Genomic DNA, 27,846 nt, shown 5'->3' on the forward strand with positions numbered 1-27,846 from the left:
CTCGGGGATTCAATCTTGCAACCTTACGGTTAACTAGTCCAACGCTCTAACCACCTGCCTTACATTGCACTCCACGAGGAGCCTGCCTGTTACATGAATGCAGTAAGAAGCCAAGGTAAGTTGCTAGCTAGCATTAAACTTATCTTATAAAAAACAATCACTCAATCAATCAATCATAATCACTAGTTATAACTACACATGGTTGATGATTTTACTAGTTTATCTAGCGTGTCCTGCGTTGCGTATAATCTATGCAGTGCGCATTCGCGAAAAAGGACTGTCGTTGCTCGAACGTGTACCTAACCATAAACATCAATGCCTTTCTTAAAATCAATACACAAGTATATATTTTTTAAACCTGCATATTTAGTTAATATTGCCTGCTAACATTAATTTCTTTTAACTAGGGTAATTGTGTCACTTCTCTTGCAACAGAGTCAGGGTATATGCAGCAGTTTGGGCCGCCTGGCCCGTTGCGAACTGTGGGAAGACTATTTCTTCCTAACAAAGACAGCCAACTTCGCCAAACGGGGGATGGTTTAACAAAAGCGCATTTGCGAAAAAAGCACAATCGTTGCACGACTGTACCTAACCATAAACATCAATGCCTTTCTTAACCCTGTGGCGCTAGGCTAGGCTATGCTAGTCAGCGTTTCTGATGACAATGATCCCGGATCCGGGATGGGTGGTTCAGAGAGTTAAAATCAATACACAGAAGTATATATTTTTAAACCTGCATATTTAGCTCAAAGAAATCCAGGTTAGCAGGCAATATTAACCAGGTAAAATTGTGTCACTTCTCTTGCGTTCATTGCACGCAGAGTCAGGGTATATGCAACAGTTTGGGCCGCCTGGCTCGTTGCGAACTAATTTGCCCGAATTTTACGTAATTATGACATAACATTGAAGGTTGTGCAATGTAACAGGAATATTTAGACTTATGGATGCCACCCGTTAGATAAAATACGGAACGGTTCCGTATTTCACTGAAAGAATAAACGTCTTGTTTTCGAGATGATAGTTTCCGGATTCGACCATATTAATGACCTAAGGCTCGTATTTCTGTGCTTTATTATGTTATAATTAAGTCTATGATTTGATAGAGCAGTCTGACTGAGCGGTGGTAGGCACCAGCAAGCTCGTAAGCATTCATTCAAACAGCACTTTCCTGCGTTTTGCCAGAAGCTCTTCGCTGTGCTTCAAGCCTATCAACTCCCGAGATTAGGCTGGTGTAACCGATGTGAAATGGCTAGCTAGTTAGCGGGGTGTGCGCTAATAGCGTTTCAATTGGTGACGTCACTCGCTCTGAGACTTGGAGTAGTTGTTCCCCTTGCTCTGCAAGGGCCGCGGCTTTTGTGGAGCGATGGGTAACGCTGCTTCGAGGGTGGCTGTTGTCGATGTGTTCCTGGTTCGAGCCCAGGTAGGGGCGAGGAGAGGGACGGAAGCTATACTGTTACACTGGCAATACTAAAGTGCCTATAAGAACATCCAATAGTCAAAGGTATATGAAATACAAATGGTAGAGAGAGAAATAGTCCTATAATTCCTATAATAACTACAACCTAAAACTTCTTACCTGGGAATATTGAAGACTCATGTTAAAAGGAACCACCAGCTTTCATATGTTCTCATGTTCTGAGCAAGGAACCTAAACGTTAGCTTTTTTACATGGCACATATTGCACGTTTAATTTCTTCTCCAACACTTTGTTTTTGCATTATTTAAACCAAATTGAACATGTTTCATTATCTATTTGAGCCTAAATTGATTTTATTGATGTATTATATTAAGTTAAAATAAGTGTTCATTCAGTATTGATGTAATTGTCATTATTACAAATAAATAAAATATAAATCGGACGATTAATTGGTATAGACTTTTTTTGGTCCTCCAATAATCGGTATTGGCGTTGAAAAATCATAATCGGGCGACCTCTACTCTATTGTCAATGCAAATGTTATTGATGAGCTCATGTTGCGCAACATTTCTATAGGCTATGCAACTGTGTGAGAAAACAAGAGTCTTGATGGCCTCTATTAAAAAGAGGAGGATCCCATCACTTTCTATAGACTAGGCCTACTATATTTATTTCTCAACTTACCTAATATTCAGCACATTGCTTCACTTTACAACAGGAGTATAGCCTACCTGTCAGAAAATGAAACATTCGCTATGGCCGATTAATTAGGGCCGATTTCAAGTTTTCATAACAATCGGTAATCAGCCTTTATGGACGCCGATTATGGCCGATTACATTGCAATCCAAGAGGAAACTGCGTGGCAGGCTGACCACTTCTTACGTGAGTGCAGCATCAAAAGGACCTTGTGGCTGCAATGAGCCAAGGTAAGTTGCTAGCTAGCATTAAACTTATCTTATAAAAAAACAATCAATCTTCACATAATAGTTAACTACACATGGTTGATGATATTACTAGGTTAACTAGCTTGTCCTGCGTTGCATATAATCAATGCGGTGCCTGCTAATTTATCATTGAATCACAGCCTACTTCAACTTCGCCAAACGGGTGATGATTTAACAAAAGCGCATTCGCGAAAAAAATCACATTCGTTGCACAAATGTACCTAACCATAAACATCAAATCCTTTCTTAAAATCAATACACAGAAGTATATATTTTTAAACCTGCATATTTAGTTCAAATAAATAACCACTTAGGGTTGCCACCAGTTCGACAAAATACGGAATGGTTCCGTATTTCACTGAAAGAATAAACATTTTGTTTTTTCGAAATGATAGTTTCCGGATTTGACCATATTAATGTCCAAAGGCTTGAATTTCTGTGTGTTTATTATATTATAATGAAGTCTATGATTTGAAATTTGATAGAGCAGTCTGACTGAGCGGTGGTAGACAGCAGCAGGCTCGTAAGCATTCATTCAAACAGCACTTTACTGCATTTGCGAGCAGCTCTTAGCAATGCTTGAAGCACAGAGCTGTTTATGACTTCAAGCCTATCAACTCCCGAGATTAGGCTGGCAATACTAAAGTGCCTATAAGAACATCCAATAGTCAAATGTTTATGAAATACAAATGGTATAGAGAGAAATAGTCAACGCGTCATAATTCCTATAATAACTACAACCTAAAATGTTTAACTGGGAATATTGAAGAACTGGGAATATTGAACCACCAGCTTTCATATGTTCTCATGTTCTGAGCAAGGAACTTAAACGTTAGCTTTTTTACATGGCACATATTGCACTTTTACTTTCTTCTCCAACACTGTTTTTGCATTATTTAAACCAAATTGAACATGTTTCATTATTTATTTGAGACAAAATAGATTTTATTAATGTATTAAATTAGGTTAAAATAAAAGGGTTCATTGTTCATTCAGTATTGTTGTAATTATCATTATTACAAATATATATAAAAATCGTCAGATTAATCGGTATCAGCTTTTTTTGGTCCTCCAATAAATCGGTATCAGTATTGGCGTAAAAAATCATAATCGGTCGACCTCTAGTCCATTCTAAATCAAAACTAATTTCACACATATATTATTTAATATATGTAAAGTGGGGCTCCCGAGTGGCGCAGCGGTCTAAGGCTTTGCATCTCAGTGCAAGAGGCGTCACTAGAGTCCCTGGTTCGAATCCAGGCTGCATCACATCCGGCCGTGATCGGGAGTCCCATAGGGCGGCGTACAATTGGCCCAGCATCGCCCGGGTTTGGCCGGAGGTAGGCCATCATTGTAAATAATAATTTGTTCTTAACTGACTTGCCTAGTTAAATAAATAAAATTACATTTTTATCAAGAATAGTCTGATGGGTGACAATATTATCACTTGTGAATGATGTATTATCACTTGTGAATGATTGCAAGAAACATTGCATGCCCTTTTTCAAATCACAGTCGCACACCTCATGTAGCCTAGCCCATAGGCCTATATGTTTTGATAAGGTTTGTATCACAACTAAAGTGGCCAAATAATTTCTTAATGTTAAGCACATTAATCCACTTTACAAGGGGTATAGAGCCTAACTGGCATACATAAGCAGCGTGTGAGTTTCATGTTTGGGAAAGATAATTTTCACCATAAAAATGCACCTTTATAATAAAGCATTACATGCATAATTGCATTTGCGGTCACTTTTGAGAACGGTGTTTTCCCGCTAATTGATTGCATTTAGTTATATTAGGTCTACTACAGTGTGCACATTGCTGTGCTTATAATGTGAAGAAATAGCCTAATAGTTTATCAACATTAAGGAAAACATTCTGATCTGTTGCATCAGCCTCATTGCTTTTAAAAATGTTTTTGTTGATGCTAGTGGTTGTATTCATTTGGGCACCATCACATCCCACAACTGTCCCAGAGTATGTTTGGAATATTTATTTCGCCCAGAAGGACAACTTGACCAAGAGAATAGATCAACTTTTGTACTATGGGGGATAGTAGATTGACATAGGCTTGTGTTTTTGCTGTTCGTTAGGCCTACTCATCTTGTTGACCGATGAAAATTGGACATTTCTAATCTTCAATATGCTCCTCGGAATTCAATAAGATGGACGCAGTTGCATCCCTGATGTGTCGGTCTTCACTTGTAGCCTACTTCAGAGCTGAGATGCCTGTGAGAAGGACCCGATCACATGACTGGCATTGGCTAATAAGAATTGAGATATCTGAGAGAGCCATGTGAGTGAGAGCTGCTTCGAGCACGGCAATTGGCAACCGGAAGAAGGGAATTCTAATTATTATATTCAGCCCAAGGGCACAACGGCCACAAGGCATGGATCTTTTCAGAGGGCATTAATGCCACACAAGGGGGATGCCGCCGGGGAAATTCGAGGTATTATCAAATGCTTGTCAAACTGTGAATGAGAGACTGATGAAGTGTGTACAGAATGCGCAAGAAACAGAGCAGAGCTCATGCTTTTCATGCAACTTTTTTTTCAAATCAGTCGCATCATGCAACCTTAGAATGTATTAAAAATAAAAACATATAGCCCAACGTTTGTAGAACAACTAAAGTTGCATAAATAACTCTAAATTAAGCATATAGGAGGACCTGTTTCTTTGTTAACTACTCAACACAGAATAGACGCATGTGCGCACTCCCTCAAATCATTTGGAGAAAATATCCTTTCTATTTTAATTCAGCTATGTTCAATTGTATTCTTAATACTATAAAATAATGCTACGGAATTCTAAGCAAATCTTGTCTGTTAAAGGACTAGTAGAAGCCCACAGCCATATGGCATAGTCAGATCAGGGCCTAACATAAGGACAACTCAGAGTAAACTATTCTGTTCTTCTGAAATACACTATATTTTCTTAATATCATGTTTCTTTAGACCTGTCTAAAATAAATAAATGGAATTATTGTGATGGTGTAGGCTTTATTAAATGGATTTATTAGACTTTTTAAAATGTAGATGTTTCAAAGATCTGCATCAGTGGCTTGTAGGCTATGCATGGAAGCCAGGAGATGTTAAATGTGTTTATGTTAATTAACAGTCAATAACATGAGAATGGCAGTTTTTGTTTAACAATCACCGGCAGACAAAATACCATGACCGTCAAAGCCCTACCCAGGGATACACTCTCCACTGATCCAGACAGCATGACAGTCAGACTCACCCCTGATCCACACAGACAGGCAGCATGACAGTCAGACTCACCCCTGATCCAGACAGACAGACAGACAGGCAGCATGACAGTCAGACTCACCCCTGATCCAGACAGACAGACAGGCAGCATGACAGTCAGACTCACCCCTGATCCACACAGACAGACAGGCAGCATGACAGTCAGACTCACCCCTGATCCACACAGACAGGCAGCATGACAGTCAGACTCACCCCTGATCCAGACAGACAGACAGGCAGCATGACAGTGAGACTCACCCCTGATCCAGACAGACAGACAGGCAGCATGACAGTCAGACTCACCCCTGATCCAGACAGACAGACAGGCAGCATGACAGTCAGACTCACCCCTGATCCACACAGACAGACAGCATGACAGTCAGACACCCATGATCCACACAGACAGGCAGCATGACAGTCAGACTCACCCCTGATCCAGACAGACAGACAGGCAGCATGACAGTCAGACTCACCCCTGATCCACACAGACAGGCAGCATGACAGTCAGACTCACCCCTGATCCATACAGACAGGCAGCATGACAGTGAGGCTGGGGCTGGGTGGTCCTTGCCTTCCAGTGGAACAGAAGTTCTGAGAAGCCAGCCAGGCAGCTAGCTAAAGATAGACTCTGATTCTGGACACATACAGTACAGGTCTCAAGTATCCTCTGGGTTTCTGACTGACCACCTGAGCCTTCCTGTATGGCCTTTCACTGTCTCAAATAGCCTATACACTGACTGTGGGTGAGCTGTACTATACAGTACAACCCGTCCCCAACTAGGCTAAGCAATGACTATTGTCTTTCCACTACAGCCGGAAGACACTTTGCAATGTTCTTCCATGTTAAAAAACAGATGTGCCTATATACTATAAGCTTTCTCTGGTGGTGCCTCCTGTAAATGTAAAAAACAGATCTGACTGCCTACTGTAGCTTGTTTTCTATTTACCTTCAGAGGGAGTTGTGACTGCTAAAAAAAGCTACGAGAAATGCTAGAGGGGGTATATCTCTCATCACCAGTTACCCAGGCTACTCTGTGGTCCCTGAGGTGCTTAGATCCCAATCCCCTGGATGGAAGAGAATAGCTGGCAGTCTGCTTGCTTTGTTTGTTTTCCTGTTCCGGTCCTTCATCCTGCCTGCTAAGGCCACTGCAGTCCGGCCTGGGGGAGTGTTCACTGGCGCAGTGGTTCCCAACTCCAGTCCCCCAGTACCTCCAACGGCACCCATTGTTATTGTATCCCTGGACAAGCACACCACAGCTAAATATTTTGCAACTGGAAACGAAACATCTGTGATCTTCTTATACAATTTCAGGTATTATCTCCCTGTTAAACTAGTACCTCCGTGTTAAAAACAAAAAAAACGAAAGTTTTTCTCCCGACTGAACATGACCAGCCTCCACAGCCCTCCACTCCCAGTCCCCATAAGGCTATGGTCATAGTAGTGCCCTATGTAAGGAATAGGGTTCCATTTGGGACAGCCAGAGAGAGAACACTGGGACCTTTAGCTTGAGGCCTAACATAGTCAGCCCATAGAGTGTAGGGTAGTGTAGACTACTGTAGTAGTTGGGTTGACTTTAGGTCCCCCACCTACGTTTGCTGCATTTTTAGCCCCTTTCAAAATAACCCAGTCATGGAAAAGGACCTGGAGGTAGTTAGGTTTGTCTATGTTCATCAAGGTAGATTAAATGTGTACAGGATTAACATTACTGTATTAATCGAAACCAGGGATGGGCAACTCCAGTCCTTGTGGGCCTGATTGGTGTCACACTTTTGCCCAGCGAACACACATGACTCCAATAACAAACTAATCATGATCTTCAGTTAAGAATGCAATTAGTTTAAACCAGCTGTGTTTGCTAGGGATGGGGGGGATGTGACACCACTCCGAGGACTGGAGTTGCCCATCCCTGATCTAAACCACAACATAATGCCTAACAGAGAAGTTCAGACCAGGGACATATGGAACCATTTTTATTTCAAAAATATTTAGACAATGATTTGAATGGAAAGAGGCGTACCAACATCCCCACAATGCTTAAAAACACACCACAGGACCACACACATAAATCAGACATATTTCTAAGTAATGTAACATTTTCCTTGCCACCAGTGAAAGGTGATGCTTTGACTTAAGGTCGTATCGTATTAGTAGCATGACTGTGTGTGTTAAATGCATTATGAATGGCTGAACAACACCTGATCTCCCAGACACTGCAGAAGACAAGGCCTACGTCCAAAATAGCACCCTTTTCCCTACATACTATCCTAATTCTGACCCCAGCCTTATGGGTCCTGGTCAAAAGTAGTGCACTACATAGGGAATAGGGTGCCATTAAGGACACATAATAGGTCTGAATTTAACAGTACACCCCAATAGTTGCGTGTGACGTCATCAACTGTGCAGTCAGCCACCAGATTATAGGTATAGCAATGTAAAATACCTATCCAGGCTTTGTAAGAGCTGGCATGCTTCAGCAATGTCTGTCTAGGGTTGCAAAATTCCGTGAACTTTCAAGAAATTACCTGGTTTTCAAGAAATCCTGGTTAGAGGATTACGGATTTCCTGCTTATTCCCTCCTGATTACGGGAAACCTCCAAATGGGATTTCGGGAATACTGGGGAATTTATTGAAAGTTCCCAGAATTTTGCAACCAGTAGTCTTGGCCAAGGAACATGCCCATTAACTTAAAATGACAGTTCAGTGAGCGCCAACATAGCAATCAGAGGCATCCTTGACATTAGTAATTCAACATTATACTGCTAGGCTATCCCAGGGAACACTGCAGTTATAATAGAGGACAATCACACACACATGCATTTACATAGAGACTGAAAAGAGTTGATATTGTTTTCAATCAACTCAGATATGTCCATCCATCCTCACAGAGAGAGTTCAAAGAGTTATGAATGCACACCGCTATGAACCACAGGCTGTAATCTGAGGGAACCTGGAGTCAATTAGACTGGCAGGGAACTGCAACATGATACTGGTTGTGAAACCACGCTGCCTGTCGACCAGTGGAAGTAATACACCAGGTTAAGCTGTCATTTAAACTTCTGACCCACAACATTTTTTGAATTAAAAAAAAAAGAAAAAGAAAAGTGTTTAAAATGGGCACACACACTCCATCTTTGTTTTGTAATTATGGATCTGAGGCTGGAACTCCAACGTGTCCATTATAAATCCCAAACAGCAGAGCAGACCTACCCCCTAATACCTTTGTTTGTGAAACATGTTCTTTATCACCACCACACTTAGATCATCAGGTCAAAAAGCAACAACAAATCACATAATAGCCACAGCTGCATCACAGCACATCAACTCCTCTCTCTCTTCACAATCTCTCTCACACACACACACACACACAATGAAACTGCTGCCTCTGAGTAGAGGAAAAAGGCGTTTTCCCCCAGAATCCTGAGGGACGGTGTGAGTGTGTGTGGCAGCCAGGCTAGGCTGCATCCTGGCCAATCTAAAGCAGAATGCAGCAGTACAACTGGAGAACATTGTTGCATTGTCCTTCCTGTCACAGCTGCTGCTTTAGACACAGCTCCTCTTCCTCTGTAGCTACAACAACACTAGGCAGCTCCTCTTCCTCTGTAGCTAAAACAACACTAGGCAGCTCCTCTTCCTCTGTAGCTAAAACAACACTAGGCAGCTCCTCTCCCTCTGTAGCTAAAACAACACTAGGCAGCTCCTCTTCCTCTGTAGCTAAAACAACACTAGGCAGCTCCTCTTCCTCTGTAGCTAAAACAACACTAGGCAGCTCCTCTTCCTCTGTAGCTAAAACAACACTAGGCAGCTCCTCTTCGTCTGTCGCTAAAACAACACTAGGCAGCTCCTCTTCCTCTGTAGCTAAAACAACACTAGGCAGCTCCTCTTCCTCTGTAGCTAAAACAACACTAGGCAGCTCCTCTTCCTCTGTAGCTAAAACAACACTAGGCAGCTCCTCTTCCTCTGTAGCTAAAACAACACTAGGCAGCTCCTCTTCCTCTGTAGCTAAAACAACACTAGGCAGCTCCTCTTCCTCTGTAGCTAAAACAACACTAGGCAGCTCCTCTTCCTCTGTAGCTAAAACAACACTAGGCAGCTCCTCTTCCTCTGTAGCTAAAACAACACTAGGCAGCTCCTCTCCCTCTGTAGCTAAAACAACACTAGGCAGCTCCTCTTCATCTGTAGCTAAAACAACACTAGGCAGCTCCTCTTCCTCTGTAGCTAAAACAACACTAGGCAGCTCCTCTTCCTCTGTAGCTAAAACAACACTAGGCAGCTCCTCTCCCTCTGTAGCTAAAACAACACTAGGCAGCTCCTCTTCCTCTGTAGCTAAAACAACACTAGGTAGCTCCTCTTCCTCTGTAGCTAAAACAACACTAGGCAGCTCCTCTTCGTCTGTCGCTAAAACAACACTAGGCAGCTCCTCTTCGTCTGTCGCTAAAACAACACTAGGCAGCTCCTCTTTGTCTGTCGCTAAAACAACACTAGGCATCTCCTCTTCCTCTAAAACAACACTAGGCATCTCCTCTTCCTCTAAAACAACACTAGGCAGAATAAGTCGGGAGGATATGGAATAGAGCCTGTGAATAGAACTTGCCTGAGGTGGCTATGAGCAAGGTTAGGCCTAGGCCTACTCAGTGGAAAATGTAACATGCTCAAGCTCACACACACACACACAGAGAGAAAGAGAGTGGCTTCTGGGAGTCTTATCAATTAATTCAATTCATCAAGCAATTTATGACTCCAATCAATGCCTGTATGTTTCATTTCATTCCCCTTATCATTGCCAGCCCATTAGATTACAAACTGTCAAGTGTTTGTGTCATTGAGAAGAAGTCTGTCTAAATCTGCCCTCCTGGCTCTGAAAATGTACTTTAAAAGTGGTGGATCTGGGCCTGTATTTTAGTGTCTCAGAGTGGGAGTTCTGATCTAGGATCTGTATTGCCTTTTAGATAATAATAACGTAGGTTATTATGGACAGGGAGAACCTGATCCCAGATCAGCACTCCGACTCTGAGACACTTGGTAAATACAGGCCCCGTGTGCAACACTGTCCCACCTTCTCACTCGATACAAAAGTTTCTTGTAAGTCTCAAGCAGACAAGTAGATATTTGGAATGTTCCTGAAAAACATTGGGAATGGATACTCAACAACATGAACACAATATTATGGCGGACCAAGGTCTGGTCATATTGCCTTTCAACAACTTCAGATATTGAGTCATACATGTATAAATTAAAAGTTGTAACTGGGACAATATGTAATTACACTGTATCTTTACCGTTAGAACTGGTTCTCAACTGGCCTACCTGGTTAAATAAAGGTGAAATAAAAAAATAAAAGGACTCACTGGTCCTAAAAATACAGGGCTTCAGTGTAATTTAATTTCCAGAGCCTCGGGTTTACAGTAGTATAAACAGTAACAACAACAACAACAAGAAATGCCACGCCAATATCCAAATGTAATAAGCTTCCAAAGGGTGCAATTAACAACACAAATCTTCAGGAAACATCCATAAGCTTGGTTACCTAGCTACAACATACAAACGATATTCAGAAAGGTATCATCTGAACACACAAACAATCATTGAATACAAAATAGACATAAACTACGGGAAATTACGAATGAAGACTTTATAAGCATATTGGGGGACATTGTTTTTATATATACACACACACACACACGCGCGCGCACACACACACACACACACACACACACACACACACACACACACACACACACAACCATTTCTGGATACCGATGAACGTACTTTCCTAAAGATTTAATGAATGACGACCAGAATATCATTTCTAGGTTGAATGGGCTACATGTGTGATATGCTTACGTTATAGCGATGAAGTATCAATTGATAGACAACACAATGATTGAGAACGACATATTATCTAGACATCTTCAACAGAAAGATAAGTGAAAAGGAAAACAACTTATAATTTTATGGGAGGAAACATCCATGTGTAAGCACAGCAGACGCTCCATCACACACACTTCGCAAGGAAGTCGCCTACATTATACATCAGGATATAATATGAGAAACATAACCGTACTCACTTTGGCTTATCCAATTCGCGTGTCGGACAATTCACTTTAGTTTACCGGTTTAATTCCTCGTTTATATGTGTTTTAAATCCGTCAAAAACTGAAGTTGCTTAGTGGTTCGTGCGCTCTCCTTTCTCTGCCCACCACGCCAGGCTCGTCTACTACGCCTAGTTCTGTACTTCCCATCCTGCGCCGAGCATTCCAATATGGCTGACACGCTGAAGCAAGGTCAGTGCTATCCGGGATCCTTGGGACGTCCTCACCCCTAAACCCTAACCTTAACTCATACCCTTAGCCTAACCTTAATCATAATCCTTATATAACCTTAACCATTTTAAACGTCAACTTCAATGGGGTAGGAACGTCCCAAGGATTTCAGATAGCACAGACCCAGGTTCAACTGGCCCATAGTTGAAGCAACTACACTCCCAACTACACAAACTGTAGCAGCCAATGCCACACACACTCAGACAACATTCATCCTGACAAACCTCAAGTATCTCTTTGAAACATTATTCTACTTCAAATGTTTCGTGTTTCAAGTCAAGGTGATACATTGTGTGGTGCCCAAGCACTAATTGTGTGACATGTGACATCAAAGGCTACAATGTAAGGTTCTAAAACTTCAAAAGGTGTGCCTCCGAAGTCACTGTGTAGTCTATAATGTGATTGTTTTTCAGACAATATTGCAAATGACCTACTGCACCGTGAGCTAATAATGTAATAATAATCTTATGTACTGTATGATTTTAAACATAGCTGTGTATGTGACAATAAAACATCTATTGATGTTACTTAATTTTCTTTTTATAGGTCAGTTGTATTTTGTTTATATTTAATTATGTCATTTGTGAGGTTGTGTGTATATGTATCTACACACAATACCCCATAATGACAAAGCGAAAACAGGTTTTTAGACATTTTTGCAAGTGTATAAAAAATAATCAACAGAAATAAGTATTCAGACTCTTTGCTATGAGACTCGAAATTGAGCTCAGGTGCATCCTGTTTCCATTGATCATCCTTGAGATTTTCTACAACTTGATTGGAGTCCACCTGTGGTAAATTCAATTGACTGAACATAATATATAAGGTCCCACAGTTGATAATGCATGTCAGAGCAAAAACCAAGCCATGAGGTCGAAGGAATTGTCCGTAGAGCTCTGAGACAGGACTATGGTGAGGCAAAGATCTGAGGAAGGGTACCAAAACATTTCTGCAGCATTAAAGAACACAATGGCCTCCATCATTTTTAAATGGAAGAAGTTTGGAACCACCAAGACTCTCTTCCTAGAGCTGGCCGCCTGGCCAAATTGAGCAATCGGGAGAGAAGTGCCTTGTTCAGAGAGGTGACCAAAAACCTGACGGTCACTCTGACAGAGCTCCAGAGTTCCTCTGCAGAGATGGGAGAACCTTCCAGAAGGACAACCATCTCTGCAGCACTCCACCAATCAGGCCTTTATGGTAGAGTGGCCAGACGGAAGCCACTCCTCAGTAAAAGGCACATGACAGTACGCTTGGAGTTTGCAAAAGGCACCTAAAGGACTTTTTGACGTTTTGACCATGAAAAGCAAGATTCTCTGGTCTGATGAAACCAAGATTGAACCCTTTGGCCTGAATGCCAACCGTCACGTCTGGAGGAAACCTGGCACCATCCCTACGGTGAAGCATTGTGGTGGCAGCATCATGCTGTGGGGATTTTTTTCAGCGGCAGGGACTGGGACACTAGTCAGGATTGAGGGAAATATGAATGGAGCAAAGTACAGAAAGATCCTTGATGACAACCTGCTCCGGACCTCAGACTGGGGTGAAGATTCACCTTCCAAAAGGACACCGACCCTAAGCACACAGCCAAAACACCACAGGAGTGGCTTCGGGACAAGTCTCTGAATGTCCCGGAGTAGCCCAGCCAGAGCCCAGACTTGAACCCAATTGATCATCTCTGGAGAGACCTGAAAATAGCTGTGTGGTGACGCTCCCCATCCAACCTGACAGAGCTTGAAAGGATTTGCAGAGAATAATGGGAAACTCCTCAAATACAGGTGTGCCAAGTTTGTAACGTCATACCCAAGAAGACTCAAGGCTGTAATCGCTGTCAAAGGTGCTTCAACAAAGTACTGAGTAAAGGATCTGAATACTTATGTAAATGTGATATTTCTGTTTTTATTTGTAATATATATATTTTTTAATTAACCTGTTTTTGCTTGGTCATTATGGGGTATTTTGTGTGTGTGTGTAGATTTGAGGGGGGAAAATCTATTGAATTAATTCCAGAAAATGAGGTTGCAACGTAACAAAATGTGGGAAAAAATCAAGTGGTCTGAATACTTTCAAAATGCACTGTATATTTTACGGAATGACCAATGTCGTTGTCATACTACTCGTAGCCGTCTACACCTTCCATTGGGATCCAAGTCTCTGCCCACACTACCAGTATGATGTTCCATCTCTAGTAGTAGGAGTTGCCCATAAAGTAGCTTAGGCAACAGATCTGGGGTCACATTTCCCCACTCCAACCCTACCATCAGAATATAACATGATCTGTGCATTGGGGCGAACACTGTGTGCATGCAGTGGAGTCAAGTTACCTGGAGACAATGTATCAACGAAAAGGGCTACAGTTTAGTGATTGCAACACCCCAGTACTACCCCACCCAGGAACCACTCTCACCCCACCCAGGAACCACTCCCACCCCACCCAGGAACCACTCCCACCCCACCCAGGAACCACTCACACCCCACCCAGGAACCACTCTCACCCCACCCAGGAACCACTCACACCCCACCCAGGAACCACTCTCACCCCACCCAGGAACCACTCTCACCCCACCCAGGAACCACTCTCACCCCACCCAGGAACCACTCTCACCCCACCCAGGAACCACTCACACCCCACCCAGGAACCACTCTCACCCCACCCAGGAACCACTCTCACCCCACCCAGGAACCACTCTCACCCCACCCAGGAACCACTCCCACCCCACCCAGGAACCACTCTCACCCCACCCTTCCCCCACATCAGAGGGGTGCAAGGCAAGGAGCACCTGTTCACTGGTAACCTGACGCTCCCTCTGATTCTCCTTCCTTGGGGGTTTTGTTGTATTGCCACTGTAAAAAGAAAGTGTATGACTGGTATCTTGTCATTACAGTAGTGATTCAATGCTTATCGTCAGTCCTAAATGTGGGATGTGTTCCTCTGTAGCTCAGTTGGTATAGCATGGTGCTGGTAACACCAGGATAGTGGGTTTGATTCCTGGGACTACCTATATGTTAAAAATGTATGACTATAAGTCCCTTTTGATGAATAACATAAACTCAGCAAAAAAAAGAAACGTCCTCTCACTGTCAACTGTGTTTATTTTCAGCAAACTTAACATGTGTAAATATTTGTATGAACATAACAAGATTCAACAACTGAGACATAAACTGAACAAGTTCCACAGACATGTGACTAACATAAATGGAATAATGTGTCCCTGAACAAAGGGGGGGTCAAAATCAAAAGTAACAATCAGTATCTGGTGTGGCCACCAGCTGCATTAAGTACTACAGTGCATCTCCTCCTCATAGACTGCACCAGATTTGCCAGTTCTTGCTGTGAGATGTTACCTCACTCTTCCACCAAGGCACCTGCAAGTTTACTGACATTTCTGGGGGGAATGGCCCTAGCCCTCACCCTCCTATCCAACAGGTCCCAGATGTCCTCAATGGGATTGAGATTCGGGCTTTTCGCTGGCCATGGCAGAACACTGACTTGCAGGAAATCACGCACAGAACAAGCAGTATGGCTGGTGGCATTGTCATGCTGGAGGGTCATGTCAGGATGAGCCTGCAGGAAGGGTACCACATGAGGGAGGAGGATGTCTTCCCTGTAACGCACAGCGTTGAGATTGCCTGCAATGACAACAAGCTCAGTCCGATGATGCTGTGACACACCGCCCCAGACCATGACGGGCTCTCCACCTCCAAATCAATCCCGCTCCAGCGTACAGGCCTCGGTGTAACGCTCATTCCTTTGACGATAAACGTGAATCCGACCATCACCCCTGGTGAGACAAAACCGCGACTTGTCAGTAAAGAGCACTTTTTGCCAGTCCTGTCTGGTCCAGCGACGGTGGGTTTGTGCCCATAGGCGACGTTGTTGCCGGTGATGTCTGGTGAGGACCTGCCTTACAACAGGACTACAAGCCCTCAGTCCAGCCTCTCTCAGCCTATTGCGGACAATCTGAGCACTGATGGAGGGATTGTGCGTTCCTGGTGTAACTCAGGCAGTTGTTGTTGCCATCCTGTACCTGTACCGCAGGTGTGATGTTCGGATGTACCGATCCTGTGCACGTGTTTTTACACGTGGTCTGCCACTACGAGGATGATCAGCTGTCCGTCCTGTCTCCCTGTAGTGCTGTCTTAGGCGTCTCACAGTACAGACATTGCAATATATTGCCCTGGTCACATCTGCAGTCCTCATGCCTCCTTGCAGCATGCCTAAGGCACGTTCACGCAGATGAGCAGGGACCCTGGGCATCTTTCTTTTGGTGTTTTTCAGAGTCAGTAGAAAGGCCTTTTTTGTGTCCTACGTTTTCATAACTGTGACCTTAATTGCCTACCGTCTGTAAGCTGTTAGTGTCTTAACGACCGTTCCACAAGTGCATGTTCATTAATTGTTTATGGTTCATTGAACAAGCATGGGAAACAGTGTTTAAACCCTTTACAATGAAGATCTGTGAAGTTATTTGGATTTTTACGAATTAACTTTGAAAGACAGGGTCCTGAAAAAAGGACGTTTCTTTTTTTTGCTGAGTTTATATTATTATGCATTATGTGCTCTAACTATGGTATCTATCCAATATAGGGAAACATAATGTTACCACAGCCCACACCATATCGTGTGTAATACAATATTTCTGATGGTGGGGACTCTTGATAAAGAGAGACTCAATGCAAGTTCAATACAACTACCGGTACCCACCGTTGCCTGAACTATGCACAGGTCACAGTGAGTGTAATACAACTACCAGTACCCACCGTTTCATGAACTATGCACAGGTCACAGTTAGAGTATTACAACTACTGGTACCCACCGTTGCCTGAACTATGTACAGGTCACAGTTAGCGTAATACAACTACCGGTACCCACCGTTGCCTGAACTATGTACAGGCACAGTTAGAGTAATACAACTACCGGTACCCACCGTTGCCTGAACTATGTACAGGTCACAGTTAGCGTAATACAACTACCGGTACCCACCGTTGCCTGAACTATGTACAGGTCACAGTTAGCGTAATACAACTACCGGTACCCACCGTTGCCTGAACTATGTACAGGTCACAGTTAGCGTAATACAACTACCGGTACCCACCGTTGCCTGAACTATGTACAGGTCACAGTTAGCGTAATACAACTACCGGTACCCACCGTTGCCTGAACTATGTACAGGTCACAGTTAGAGTAATACAACTACCGGTACCCACCGTTGCCTGAACTATGTACAGGTCACAGTTAGAGTAATACAACTACCGGTACCCACCGTTACCTGAACTATGCACAGGTCACAGTTAGAGTAATACAACTACCGGTACCCACCGTTGCCTGAACTATGCACAGATCACAGTTAGAGTAATACAACTACCGGTACCCACCGTTGCCTGAACTATGCACAGATCACAGGTAGAGTAATACAACTACCGGTACCCACCGTTTCCTGAACTACGTAGAGACATTTACCTCAGTCATTTATTTTGCCCATCAAATTGATTTAATAGATGGTCTCTAGAGTGCATATGGTAGTAGAGTTCTATCCATATGAAACACACACAATAAAAACCCCTCTCAGTTCAACTGCCACATACATCTCTCTCTGATTCTTTTCATACGTAGCCTCTTTAAATAGCAAATGGTTGTTCACTCAGCAGCGCTCAGTTCTGCCTCATAAGAGGCAGATTCCTATTTGTCATGGACAATCACCAACCCACACAATGTTAGTTCTAAAAGTATGGACAACCTGAAAACAGAGTATCCCTTGGAATAGGGAATCATCCAATCCTCATGGTTAACAGGAAAATGACAGAGACCCAGGTCAGGGCAATGGTGCCACAGGGCCGTCTTTCATAACTTTGCTTGATTGGTAATGTACCGTTTCTGTGGTATCCCGTTTCCATGGGTATAATAAAATCAGTCATTTTCATTTTCAAGATTTCTTGGCTATTTACTGTAAATACAAATAGTGATAAAAAATGGCCCCACTTTTAGCCAATATGGAGAAACCCTACAGGAACATCAACCAGAACACAGTCCTAAATGGCATCCTATTTCCTATAGCTCATTACTTTTGACAAGGGCCCAGGGCCTGATTCCCCAATAGCATCTTGAGGCTAAGTTCAATTTAGAACCATAGGATGCTATGGTTCTAACGATGAACTTATTCGCCTTAAGATGCTTTTGGGAAACTGGGCCCTGGTCTAAATTAGTGCACTATGCAGGGCATAGGTTGTCATTTTGTATTCAGTCAACATAACTGCCTACATCTTCATGTGTAAACAAAAGATACTGTATAAACATCTGCCCACGGACATACATTAATTCTTCTGGGAAGTCAAATCTGCCTGTGATGGGAGGAGCCTACCTGTTCTATGTGTGTGTTGGACTGAACTAATCTTATTGCTGTCACTTTATCGGTGGATGTAAATGCCTGATTCAACAGCGCCCTGTGTAATCTAGTTCTGGTATTTTAGGCGTCATCAGTCTTCCACATCCCTGGATTCAATTACTACAACTCAAAGTAATTTGTAGTTATGAGTAAAAGAGATGGTATTTGAAACCCATTGGGTAAATTCCAATCTGGCTAAATCTGAGGAAACCACATTGTAATTTAAAACAAATCTGCAGCTGAATTAAAAATGTGGTCTGTGATTATGTTTCTATGCTGCATTGTATAAGCACAGAGAGGAGAGGGATTTATATTCGTACAGCTGGGGACAGTTGGAGAATTATGATTGGAACACTGGCATTTGGATGATGATGTCAATGATTTTGACATCTGCTGGTGTGATTGAGAGGATTCTCAGATGAGGAAGATACGGGCTTCCCTGTAGCCCCCGTAATGGGCTTTAATACAGAGCTGACTGTAATGCATGAAGGCAGACAAATTATTATATCTGATTGAATATGGGCCAAGTGGGTTAAAATGTTATAATCCCCAAGATTATACAAAAACACCTGGCTTTAGCATCACAGTCAAATTGCTATATAGAAATAATGTTAAAAGTCCTTGGTTTCAGTCAGTACAATACAAAGAAGTAAAATCTCATGACGTGGGTTTACAGACAGCTCTGGGATGTCAATTTAAAGCTAATAGATGTTATACTGCCCCCTGGTGGCAAAATCATATACAGAATACACATGAAACTACTATTTACGGTGAATATTTCACTTTTTTATTGAAATGTTTAGAAAATAGTTTGTGTCATGTTACATGTAGAGCCAAATAAATTGAGTCTTCATTCATACATTTTTAATAATACATTTTTAATAACACCAGTAAACAATACAAACATGTAGTGTTGTGTATTAAAACATACAAAAAGGTATATTTACAACAACAACAAAAAACCCACATACATTAAATGTAAAATACTCATATGGTTGTGAATCACTTGTCATGCATCTATACTGTAGTTCCAATATAAAAAGATAAGGCTCCTCCTTAGATGTTAATATTAAAATAAGCAGTTAACACTGCTGAACATAAACAAAAAGGTATTTAACTATAGGTTGGACAAATTACTTCAGTTGTTGTAAGTCTAATGAGCAACAATACAAAAACCCCATGCAATCATGGGGAAGACCCCTTATTTTGTCTTTGGGTCCGTCTTTGGGTCAGTCATCCATCCACAGGCAGTCTAAAATCACAAGTCCATTTACCAACTGTTCACAATAACCTGGGTTATTAGAGCACAATGTAGCAAAATCTTTTTCAACAGAAAACAAAAAAGTGTGTTTCTTATTGGCCCATGTAGCCGCTCTCTGTTTCAGTCCATTTTCTACCGTTTGGTGCCTAATGAACACGACCCTGTTCTGAACCCAAGGCACCAGTGGGCAGTATCGAATTTCCACTCCAGTTACTCCACTTTCCAGATGGCTATCTTCCCGTCCTCGCGGGCCGCCCCACTCAGCACATAGCGGTCCTCTGCGGAGCACAGTGCCTGGACACAGTCTGTGTGAGCTACCAGCTCCTTCTCCACCGTGTGTCGCTGGGCATCCACTACGTAGATCTTCCCTCTGGACTTCCCCGAGCTCCGGCCGCCAACCCAGATCTGACAGGACAGGGTAAAAGATGTGGTTTAATGACCAATAAGAGACATCTCTGTTTTTAATAAGACATGTTAAATTGACAATGGACAGCATGTCAGAATGCATTGTGCTATGAATGATCTATTATGTTTGTTTTTTTTAAGCTGAAAAGCGGGAAGGGGAACCAAGGCTGATTTGGACCAATGAATACTTTCACATAATAGAATACCTAAATACAGTATGAACTGTAAGTAGTGTATCTAGTAGTCCAGTAGAGTACTCAAGCCCTTTGATGGAAACTACAGTAGAGTACTCAAGCCCTTTAATGGAAACTACAGTAGAGTACTCAAGCCCTTTAATGGAAACTACAGTAGAGTACTCAAGCAATGCGCTTTAATGGAAACTACAGTAGAGTACTCAAGCAATGCGCTTTAATGGAAACTACAGTAGAGTACTCAAGCAATGCGCTTTAATGGAAACTACAGTAGAGTACTCAAGCAATGCGCTTTAATGGAAACTACAGTAGAGTACTCAAGCAATGCGCTTTAATGGAAACTACAGTAGAGTACTCAAGCAATGCGCTTTAATGGAAACTACAGTAGAGTACTCAAGCAATGCGCTTTAATGTCTACCTTGGTTTGTGCTGTGGTGGAGATCTTTGTGGGCTATACTCGGCCTTGTCTCAGGATTGTAAGTTGGTGGTTGAAGATATCCCTCTAGTGGTGCTGGGGCTGTGCTTTGGCAAAGTGGGTGGGGTTATATCCTTCCTGTTTGGCCCTGTCCGGGGGTATCATCGGATGGGGCCACAGTGTCTCCTGACCCCTCCTGTCTCAGCCTCCAGTATTTATGCTGCAGTAGTTTATGTGTCGGGGGGCTAGGGTCAGTTGGTTATATCTGGAGTACTTCTCCTGTCTTATCCAGTGTCCTGTGTGAATTTAAGTATGCTCTCTCTAATTCTCTCCTTCTCTCTTTCTTTCTCCCTCTCGGAGAACCTGAGCCCTAGGACCATACGTCAGGACTACCGGGCATGATGACTCCTTGCTGTCCCCAGTCCACCTGGCCTTGCTGCTGTTCCAGTTTCAACTGTTCTGCCTGCGGTTATGGAACCCCTACCTGTCCCAGACCTGCTGCTTTCAACTCTTAATGATCGGCTATGAAAAGCCAACTGACAATTATTCCTGATTATTATTTGACCATGCTTGTCACTTATGAACATTTTGAACATCTTGGCCATGTTCTGTTATAATCTCCACCCGGCACAGCCAAAAGAGGACTGGCCACCCCTCATAGCCTGGTTCCTCTCTAGGTTTCTTCCTAGGTTTTGGCCTTTCTAGGGAGTTTTTCCTAGCCACCGTGCTTCTACACCTGCATTGCTTGCTGTTTGGGGTTTTAGGCTGGGTTTCTGTACAGCACTTCGAGATATTAGCTGATGTACGAAGGGCTATATAAAATAAACTTGATTTGATTTGATTTAATGGAAACTACAGTAGAGTACTCAAGCAATGCGCTTTAATGGAAACTACAGTAGAGTACTCAAGCCCTTCAATGGAAACTACAGTAGAGTACTCAAGCCCTTCAATGGAAACTACAGTAGAGTACTCAAGCCCTTCAATGGAAACTACAGTAGAGTACTCAAGCCCTTCAATGGAAACTACAGTAGAGTACTCAAGCCCTTCAATGGAAACTACAGTAGAGTACTCAAGCCCTTTAATGGAAACTACAGTAGAGTACTCAAGCAATGTGCTTTAATGGAAACTACAGTAGAGTACTCAAGCCCTTCAATGGAAACTACAGTAGAGTACTCAAGCCCTTTAATGGAAACTACAATAGAGTACTCAAGCCCTTTAATGGAAACTACAGTAGAGTACTCAAGCCCTTTAATAGAAACTACAGTAGAGTACTCAAGCCCTTTAATGGAAACTACAGTAGAGTACTCAAGCCCTTTAATGGAAACTACAGTAGAGTACTCAAGCAATGCGCTTTAATGGAAACTACAGTAGAGTACTCAAGCAATGCGCTTTAATGGAAACTACAGTAGAGTACTCAAGCAATGCGCTTTAATGGAAACTACAGTAGAGTACTCAAGCAATGCGCTTTAATGGAAACTACAGTAGAGTACTCAAGCCCTTTAATGGAAACTACAGTAGAGTACTCAAGCAATGCCCTTTAATGGAAACTACAGTAGAGTACTCAAGCAATGCCCTTTAATGGAAACTACAGTAGAGTACTCAAGCAATGCCCTTTAATGGAAACTACAGTAGAGTACTCAAGCAATGCCCTTTAATGGAAACTACAGTAGAGTAGAATAGAAGCATTCTAATCTTCGGTCTACAATGCAGTCTGCAGATGGTCTCACCTGGTTTTTGACCTTGATGAGGCAGGTGACACCTGCACAGTCGGGCAACTGGATCCTCTGGAAGGGCTTGGTGAGCTCCCTGAGGTGCCACACACACAGCTCTCCTACGTCTATACAGGCCGTCCACAGCTGCTCCTTCTGGAACACATAGCACACAACCCCACTCCTTCATCACCCCCATACCATGTCAAAGTAGCACAGACCTCACTGATCACAGTAGGCTATATGTTAAATATGACATACTATGTATACAATACATGCAGGGATGAAACATGACACTGGCCAGCCGGGCTAGCAGGCCACGATTTCCACCAGCCCGGGTAACATTCTGGTCCAAAGTCAGTGCCTTTCAAAAACAACATTTCATCCAGCCTGGTAGGTTCTGAAAAGTACTAGCCTCAGCTTGTTTAATTTCTATATTTCTACAAACACATAAACCACGAGTCACCTCCTGGTAGAGCAGGAAGCTGCTGAAGGCAGTGGGGGAGCCACAGAGCTGTTCAGGAAGGGAGATCTTGCGATTCAACGTTCCGGTTTTCCACACCTCAATAATGCAGTCTCTGGCACCTGAATGACGTAGGAGGAATAACAACCACAATTATAACAATCAATCTGTCATATACAGTATTATAAACTGGGTGGTTCGAGCCCTGAAAGCTGATTGGCTGACAGCCATGGTATATCAGACCGTATACCACGGGTATGACAAAACATTTATTTTACTGCTCTAATTACATTGGTAACCAGTTTATAACAGCAATAAGGCACGTCTGGGGTTTGTGGTATATGGCCAATATACCACGGCTAAGGGCTGTGTCCAGGCCCTCTGCGTTGTGTCGTGCTTAAGAACAGCCCTTAGCCGTGGTATATTGGCCATATACCACACCTCCTCGGGCCTTATTGCTTAAGTCTAGTATTGCCAGAAGTAATTTTCATCATTTTAAGTACACTATTTTTATGTTTTTATGTGTACTTACAGCACCATAGGGTTCCACTGCAGAGCTGAACGGACTGGAGACGGTCACAGGAGAGTCTGAACTGTTTCCTCACCTGCAGTGTGGACACGTCCCACGCCATCACTGTACCTTCCGCACTGCAGGAGTATGCCACCTTGGGGCTGCAACAGGGAATACATACACCGGTAAAGACTAATGTTACTGATACCATAGAGAAGAATCAGCAGGGCTATGTTCAGGATGACACACAGGAGCATTTCTTATACAAATTCAGATTGTTGCTCTGTGTTTCAGTCCATTTTCTTCTGTTTGGTGCCTAATGAACACAGCCCAGGTGTAAATAACGAATGTCATCGATTGTACTTAGAGCTGGGACTGCTCATTGATGGCTTTATCATAGGCTCCTAAAACGAAGGCTCTCTCAATGGCTGTGATGCCAGTAGTAGCTGTATGTTTGATGCATGTCATTGTCACACCTCACCTGTATTTCTCGCTGCGTTCCCCTAGGGCCAGCCCTGTGACCTCACTGCGGTGGTCCGTCAGCTGCTTGTTACAGGACATGCTGCGGGTGCTGATTATGTAAATGACGGAATCCTGAGAGCCAATCCACACCTGCTGCCGGTCCACTCCCAGCATGCAGTTCTGAAGAAAACAACATAAAATAACATTGGGAAGATATTAACCATTATGATGTATAACCCATATAGCTCAGTAGGTAGAGCATGGCGCTTGCAATGCCAGGGTTGTGGGTTTGATTTCCACGGGGGGCCAGTATGAAAATGTATGCACTCACTACTGTAAGTTGCTCTGGAGTGTCTGCTAAATTAGAAAAATGTAAAAAACCAGACAGGCTTTCCAGAAGCTTTTTAAGCCATGGAAGCAAGCTTGATTACCACTGGCTTTTCTCAGATTTGTTCCAATTAGCAAGTGAATACAAGACTTGGAAGTGTGGTAACATAAGTCTTCAATTTCAGACACCACCAGGGGGCAGCAGAATCCATTGAGTTATTTTAATTGACACAAACACTAAATATAGTTCAAATGGGTCAAAGCAGAACGATGACTAACTGCGGCCAGTGAAGAACTACTGCTTCGTCATACTTCTGGAATTTTCCTTCTCCCTTTGAATTGTACATTTTCTTTTAAAATAGCGGTCTCATCCCTGTTCCACGTTCACAGCCTTACCACTCGCGAAGAGCCTACTTGAACTTGGCTTTGTTGCATGGACCAGCTGGCTGCATCAAACACCACCACCTTCCCGTCGCTCAGGGCACACCACAGTTTGGGGTTCCCATCACCCTCGGTGTCGAACGATACGCCCAGCTGGCCTGAGAATGTAAACAAACATTTTGATGAAGGCTGGAATGCCTGAATTCACATTTTCTATGTTTTTATTTATATTGTCCCACAAGCAGAATCTCTCTCTCATACTGAACAAGTCAATTAGATCCAACTCAAATACAGTAAGGACAGCAGGGTTTGACTAGATTGTAACTATACAGTTAAGTAAGTAACACCCTGATGAAGACTGTGAAACTGAAAGGCATAGATTATTCTTTATAATAAATATCTATTTATAATACATCTTCTAGTTTGTTATGAGCAAAGCTGAATATCTCTCTCTCTCACACACACACACACACACACACACACACACACACACACACACACACACACACACACACACACACACACACACACACACACACACACACACACACACACACACACACACACACACACACACACACACACACACACACACACACACACACACACACACACACAAAAGAAGAGTAAACATTCAGTGAATATCTCACACACACACACACGGAAGAAGTGTAAACATTGACAGTTACACACAATGCCACGCATATGGAACTTGTGTCAGATATCATTCATGATCTAGTAAGACATGATGATGATGATGGCGTGACAAATATTTTTTTAAATCATAATAGGAAAAAAAGAAAAGAAAAAAGACCTGTGTCACATCCTGTGTCACATCCTCCCTTTCATGGGGAGGAGTGATGAACAGAACGGAAAGGAGGAAGGAATATGGACACTGTCCAACGGCACATATTAGTGACCTACATTTAGACCCTGAGAGCTTCAATGGTGCTCTGTGCTGAAGCAGCACTGTTACTAATGCCTAGACGGTCATCTCCACCTCCCATACCGTGGCCACTACCATGCCACCTTCTAATTGGATACAGATCCGCGGGAATTGGAACAATCAGTGGGATAGGCCCGCTGATGTGAGAGGACCAGGGTAAGGAGGAGGACCCCTGTGTGAGAGGACCAGGGTAAGGAGGAGGACCCCTGTGTGAGAGGACCAGGGGAAGGAGGAGGACCACTGTCTGTGAGAGGACCGGGGGAAGGAGGAGGACCACTGTCTGTGAGAGGACCGGGGGAAGGAGGAGGACCACTGTGTGAGAGGACCAGGAGAAGGAGGAGGACCACTGTGTGAGAGGACCAGGGGAAGGAGGAGGACCACTGTCTGTGAGAGGACCAGGGGAAGGAGGAGGACCACTGTGTGAGAGGACCAGGAGAAGGAGGAGGACCACTGTCTGTGAGAGGACCAGGGTAAGGAGGAGGACCACTGTGTGAGAGGACCAGGGGAAGGAGGATGACCACTGTGTGAGAGGACCAGGGGAAGGAGGAGGACCACTGTGTGAGAGGACCAGGGGAAGGAGGAGGACCACTGTGTGAGAGTACCAGGGTAAGGAGGAGGACCACTGTGTGAGAGGACCACTGTGTGAGAGGACCAGGGGAAGGAGGAGGACCACTGTGTGAGAGGACCAGGGGAAGGAGGAGGACCACTGTGTGAGAGTACCAGGGTAAGGAGGAGGACCACTGTGTGAGAGGACCAGGGGAAGGAGGAGGACCACTGTGTGAGAGGACCAGGGGAAGGAGGAGGACCACTGTGTGAGAGTACCAGGGTAAGGAGGAGGACCACTGTGTGAGAGGACCAGGGGAAGGAGGATGACCACTGTGTGAGAGGACCAGGAGAAGGAGGAGGGATATTGTGTTGGTTCCCTGACGTCACTAGGTTAAGAGGCTCCTTTTAGTTTAGGTGTTGGGAGGATCCTTGCAAACTCGGGTCTGTTTCTTATCTGCCCTAGTCAAAACAACACGTTGTGAGACGTACTATTGAGCCTGAGAAAAAAAGAATGCTGATTCAAACGATTGATGTTTGAAACATCTGTATCAACTTTACATCTGAAACTGAAGTCAGACTAAAACACATCTCATTGTGTAATAGAAGTCTGTGAAATATAAACGTTTGTGGTTTGAGTAGGAAGAACAATTTCAGTGATTCTATTGTGACCCTACTATCAGTAATCAGCGCATGAAACTAAGGATGAAACTGAGGAACACAACAGGAAGTGGTTGGTGGTGATGCGTTGGGAAAATCTGTGCCTCATTACTTGTTTAAGAGGCAGTAAAAAATCTCGGGAACCAAAACCGCCTCTGGCCAAGCTTCCTCCTGTAACGCCACACTGACACAATCACTGTCCTAGCAGCAGTAGAATGCAGCACGGTGACAGACCTGGGTTCAAATACTACTTGAAATAATTTTAAATGTTTTAGCTGTGCTTGATTGAGCTTGCCTGTTCCAATGGAACCAATAGAAAAGTCCCAAAAGTTCAAACCCCGCCCACCTGACACTTCAGGCAGATGAAAGCAAATGCACAAAGTATTTGAAAGATTTCAAATAGTATTTGAACCCAGGTCTGGAATGTGACATATGTTACTAGGACACGGGCAACATGAGTCTTGTGTGTTGTCACACAATACCTCGACTACAGAACACATATTTGAGGTGTACTACCATGACAGTCATGATCTGAGGAGTAGTGTCTGAAGGTACGTGGCATGTCCTAGACTGGGGAGAGTGAACATTTTAGTGGGATTGAATAGGAAATACCGGCAGTACCTACTTGATCTACGGAGAATACTGCAGGGGGTTTATAGTACTGGGAAATCATAGTACAGATATGTAGTGCTACCAGTTTGTTGAACAGGAACTGAATGGTGTCTGATGTCAGCTCTACTTTGATGCTCCACGTCATGACGGTCACCTTCCTTTGAGGCTGACAGTGAGCCTTAAGGGTTTACCTGGGGTGTAGAGCAGAACATCCACCGCCTGGGGGCTAGTCAGGTCCAGAGACGGGTTGATCTTGTGTTTCAGGGTCTCTGACGTGGTTTTGGGAACCATCATTGGCACTGCTCAGGATGGACAGACAAGTTAGAGGTCAAACTTTGAATTGAACATCTCCTGAGAAGCAAAATGATGTTATGAACATGCACTTTCTGCTAATAATTTCAATAACCTACTGCATAGACTTTTGGTATATTTAAAAAAAATAAGTTTTACCAAGTTTCTTTTAGTCATGCTAAAAGATTAACTTTGGCATACCTTCCAGTTTCATTCTGTCAAAGTGTGCTAACTTGGTTGCTGCAAAAATGGCCTTTTGTGACTGCAGACAGCCAACCACTGCATCCATCAACAGGGCATTGGTCAGAGCCTGCTGCATATACTGGGGGTCCTGAGGGTGAGTGAGTGAGAGACAAA

The 27,846-nt window shown here is 43.3% G+C and overlaps 2 protein-coding genes across 3 annotated transcripts in view; both read right to left on the minus strand.

The window, feature by feature from the left end:
* LOC120022156 (focal adhesion kinase 1-like) overlaps nucleotides 1-11,819 on the minus strand; it is a 249,631-nt gene extending 237,812 nt beyond the window's left edge. The window contains exon 1 of the mRNA XM_038966022.1: nucleotides 11,681-11,819. The gene's annotated coding sequence lies outside the window, so the exon portion shown is untranslated. The remainder of the gene's footprint in view (nucleotides 1-11,680) is intronic.
* A 7,287-nt stretch (nucleotides 11,820-19,106) lies between these two features.
* Nucleotides 19,107-27,846, minus strand: part of LOC120022149 (DENN domain-containing protein 3-like) — a 71,748-nt gene continuing 63,008 nt past the window's right edge. For both annotated transcript variants that reach the window (XM_038966008.1, XM_038966007.1), the window contains exons 17-24: nucleotides 27,691-27,820; nucleotides 27,390-27,497; nucleotides 24,453-24,595; nucleotides 23,749-23,909; nucleotides 23,289-23,428; nucleotides 22,760-22,878; nucleotides 22,312-22,449; nucleotides 19,107-19,978 (exon numbers count right to left, since the gene is read on the minus strand). In XM_038966008.1, coding sequence (XP_038821936.1) covers nucleotides 19,784-19,978; nucleotides 22,312-22,449; nucleotides 22,760-22,878; nucleotides 23,289-23,428; nucleotides 23,749-23,909; nucleotides 24,453-24,595; nucleotides 27,390-27,497; nucleotides 27,691-27,820 — 1,134 coding nt within the window. In that variant the 3' untranslated portion in view covers nucleotides 19,107-19,783. The remainder of the gene's footprint in view (nucleotides 19,979-22,311; nucleotides 22,450-22,759; nucleotides 22,879-23,288; nucleotides 23,429-23,748; nucleotides 23,910-24,452; nucleotides 24,596-27,389; nucleotides 27,498-27,690; nucleotides 27,821-27,846) is intronic.

Source organism: Salvelinus namaycush, chromosome 27 (genome assembly GCF_016432855.1).
Source record: "Salvelinus namaycush isolate Seneca chromosome 27, SaNama_1.0, whole genome shotgun sequence".
Classification (NCBI taxonomy): domain Eukaryota; kingdom Metazoa; phylum Chordata; class Actinopteri; order Salmoniformes; family Salmonidae; genus Salvelinus; species Salvelinus namaycush.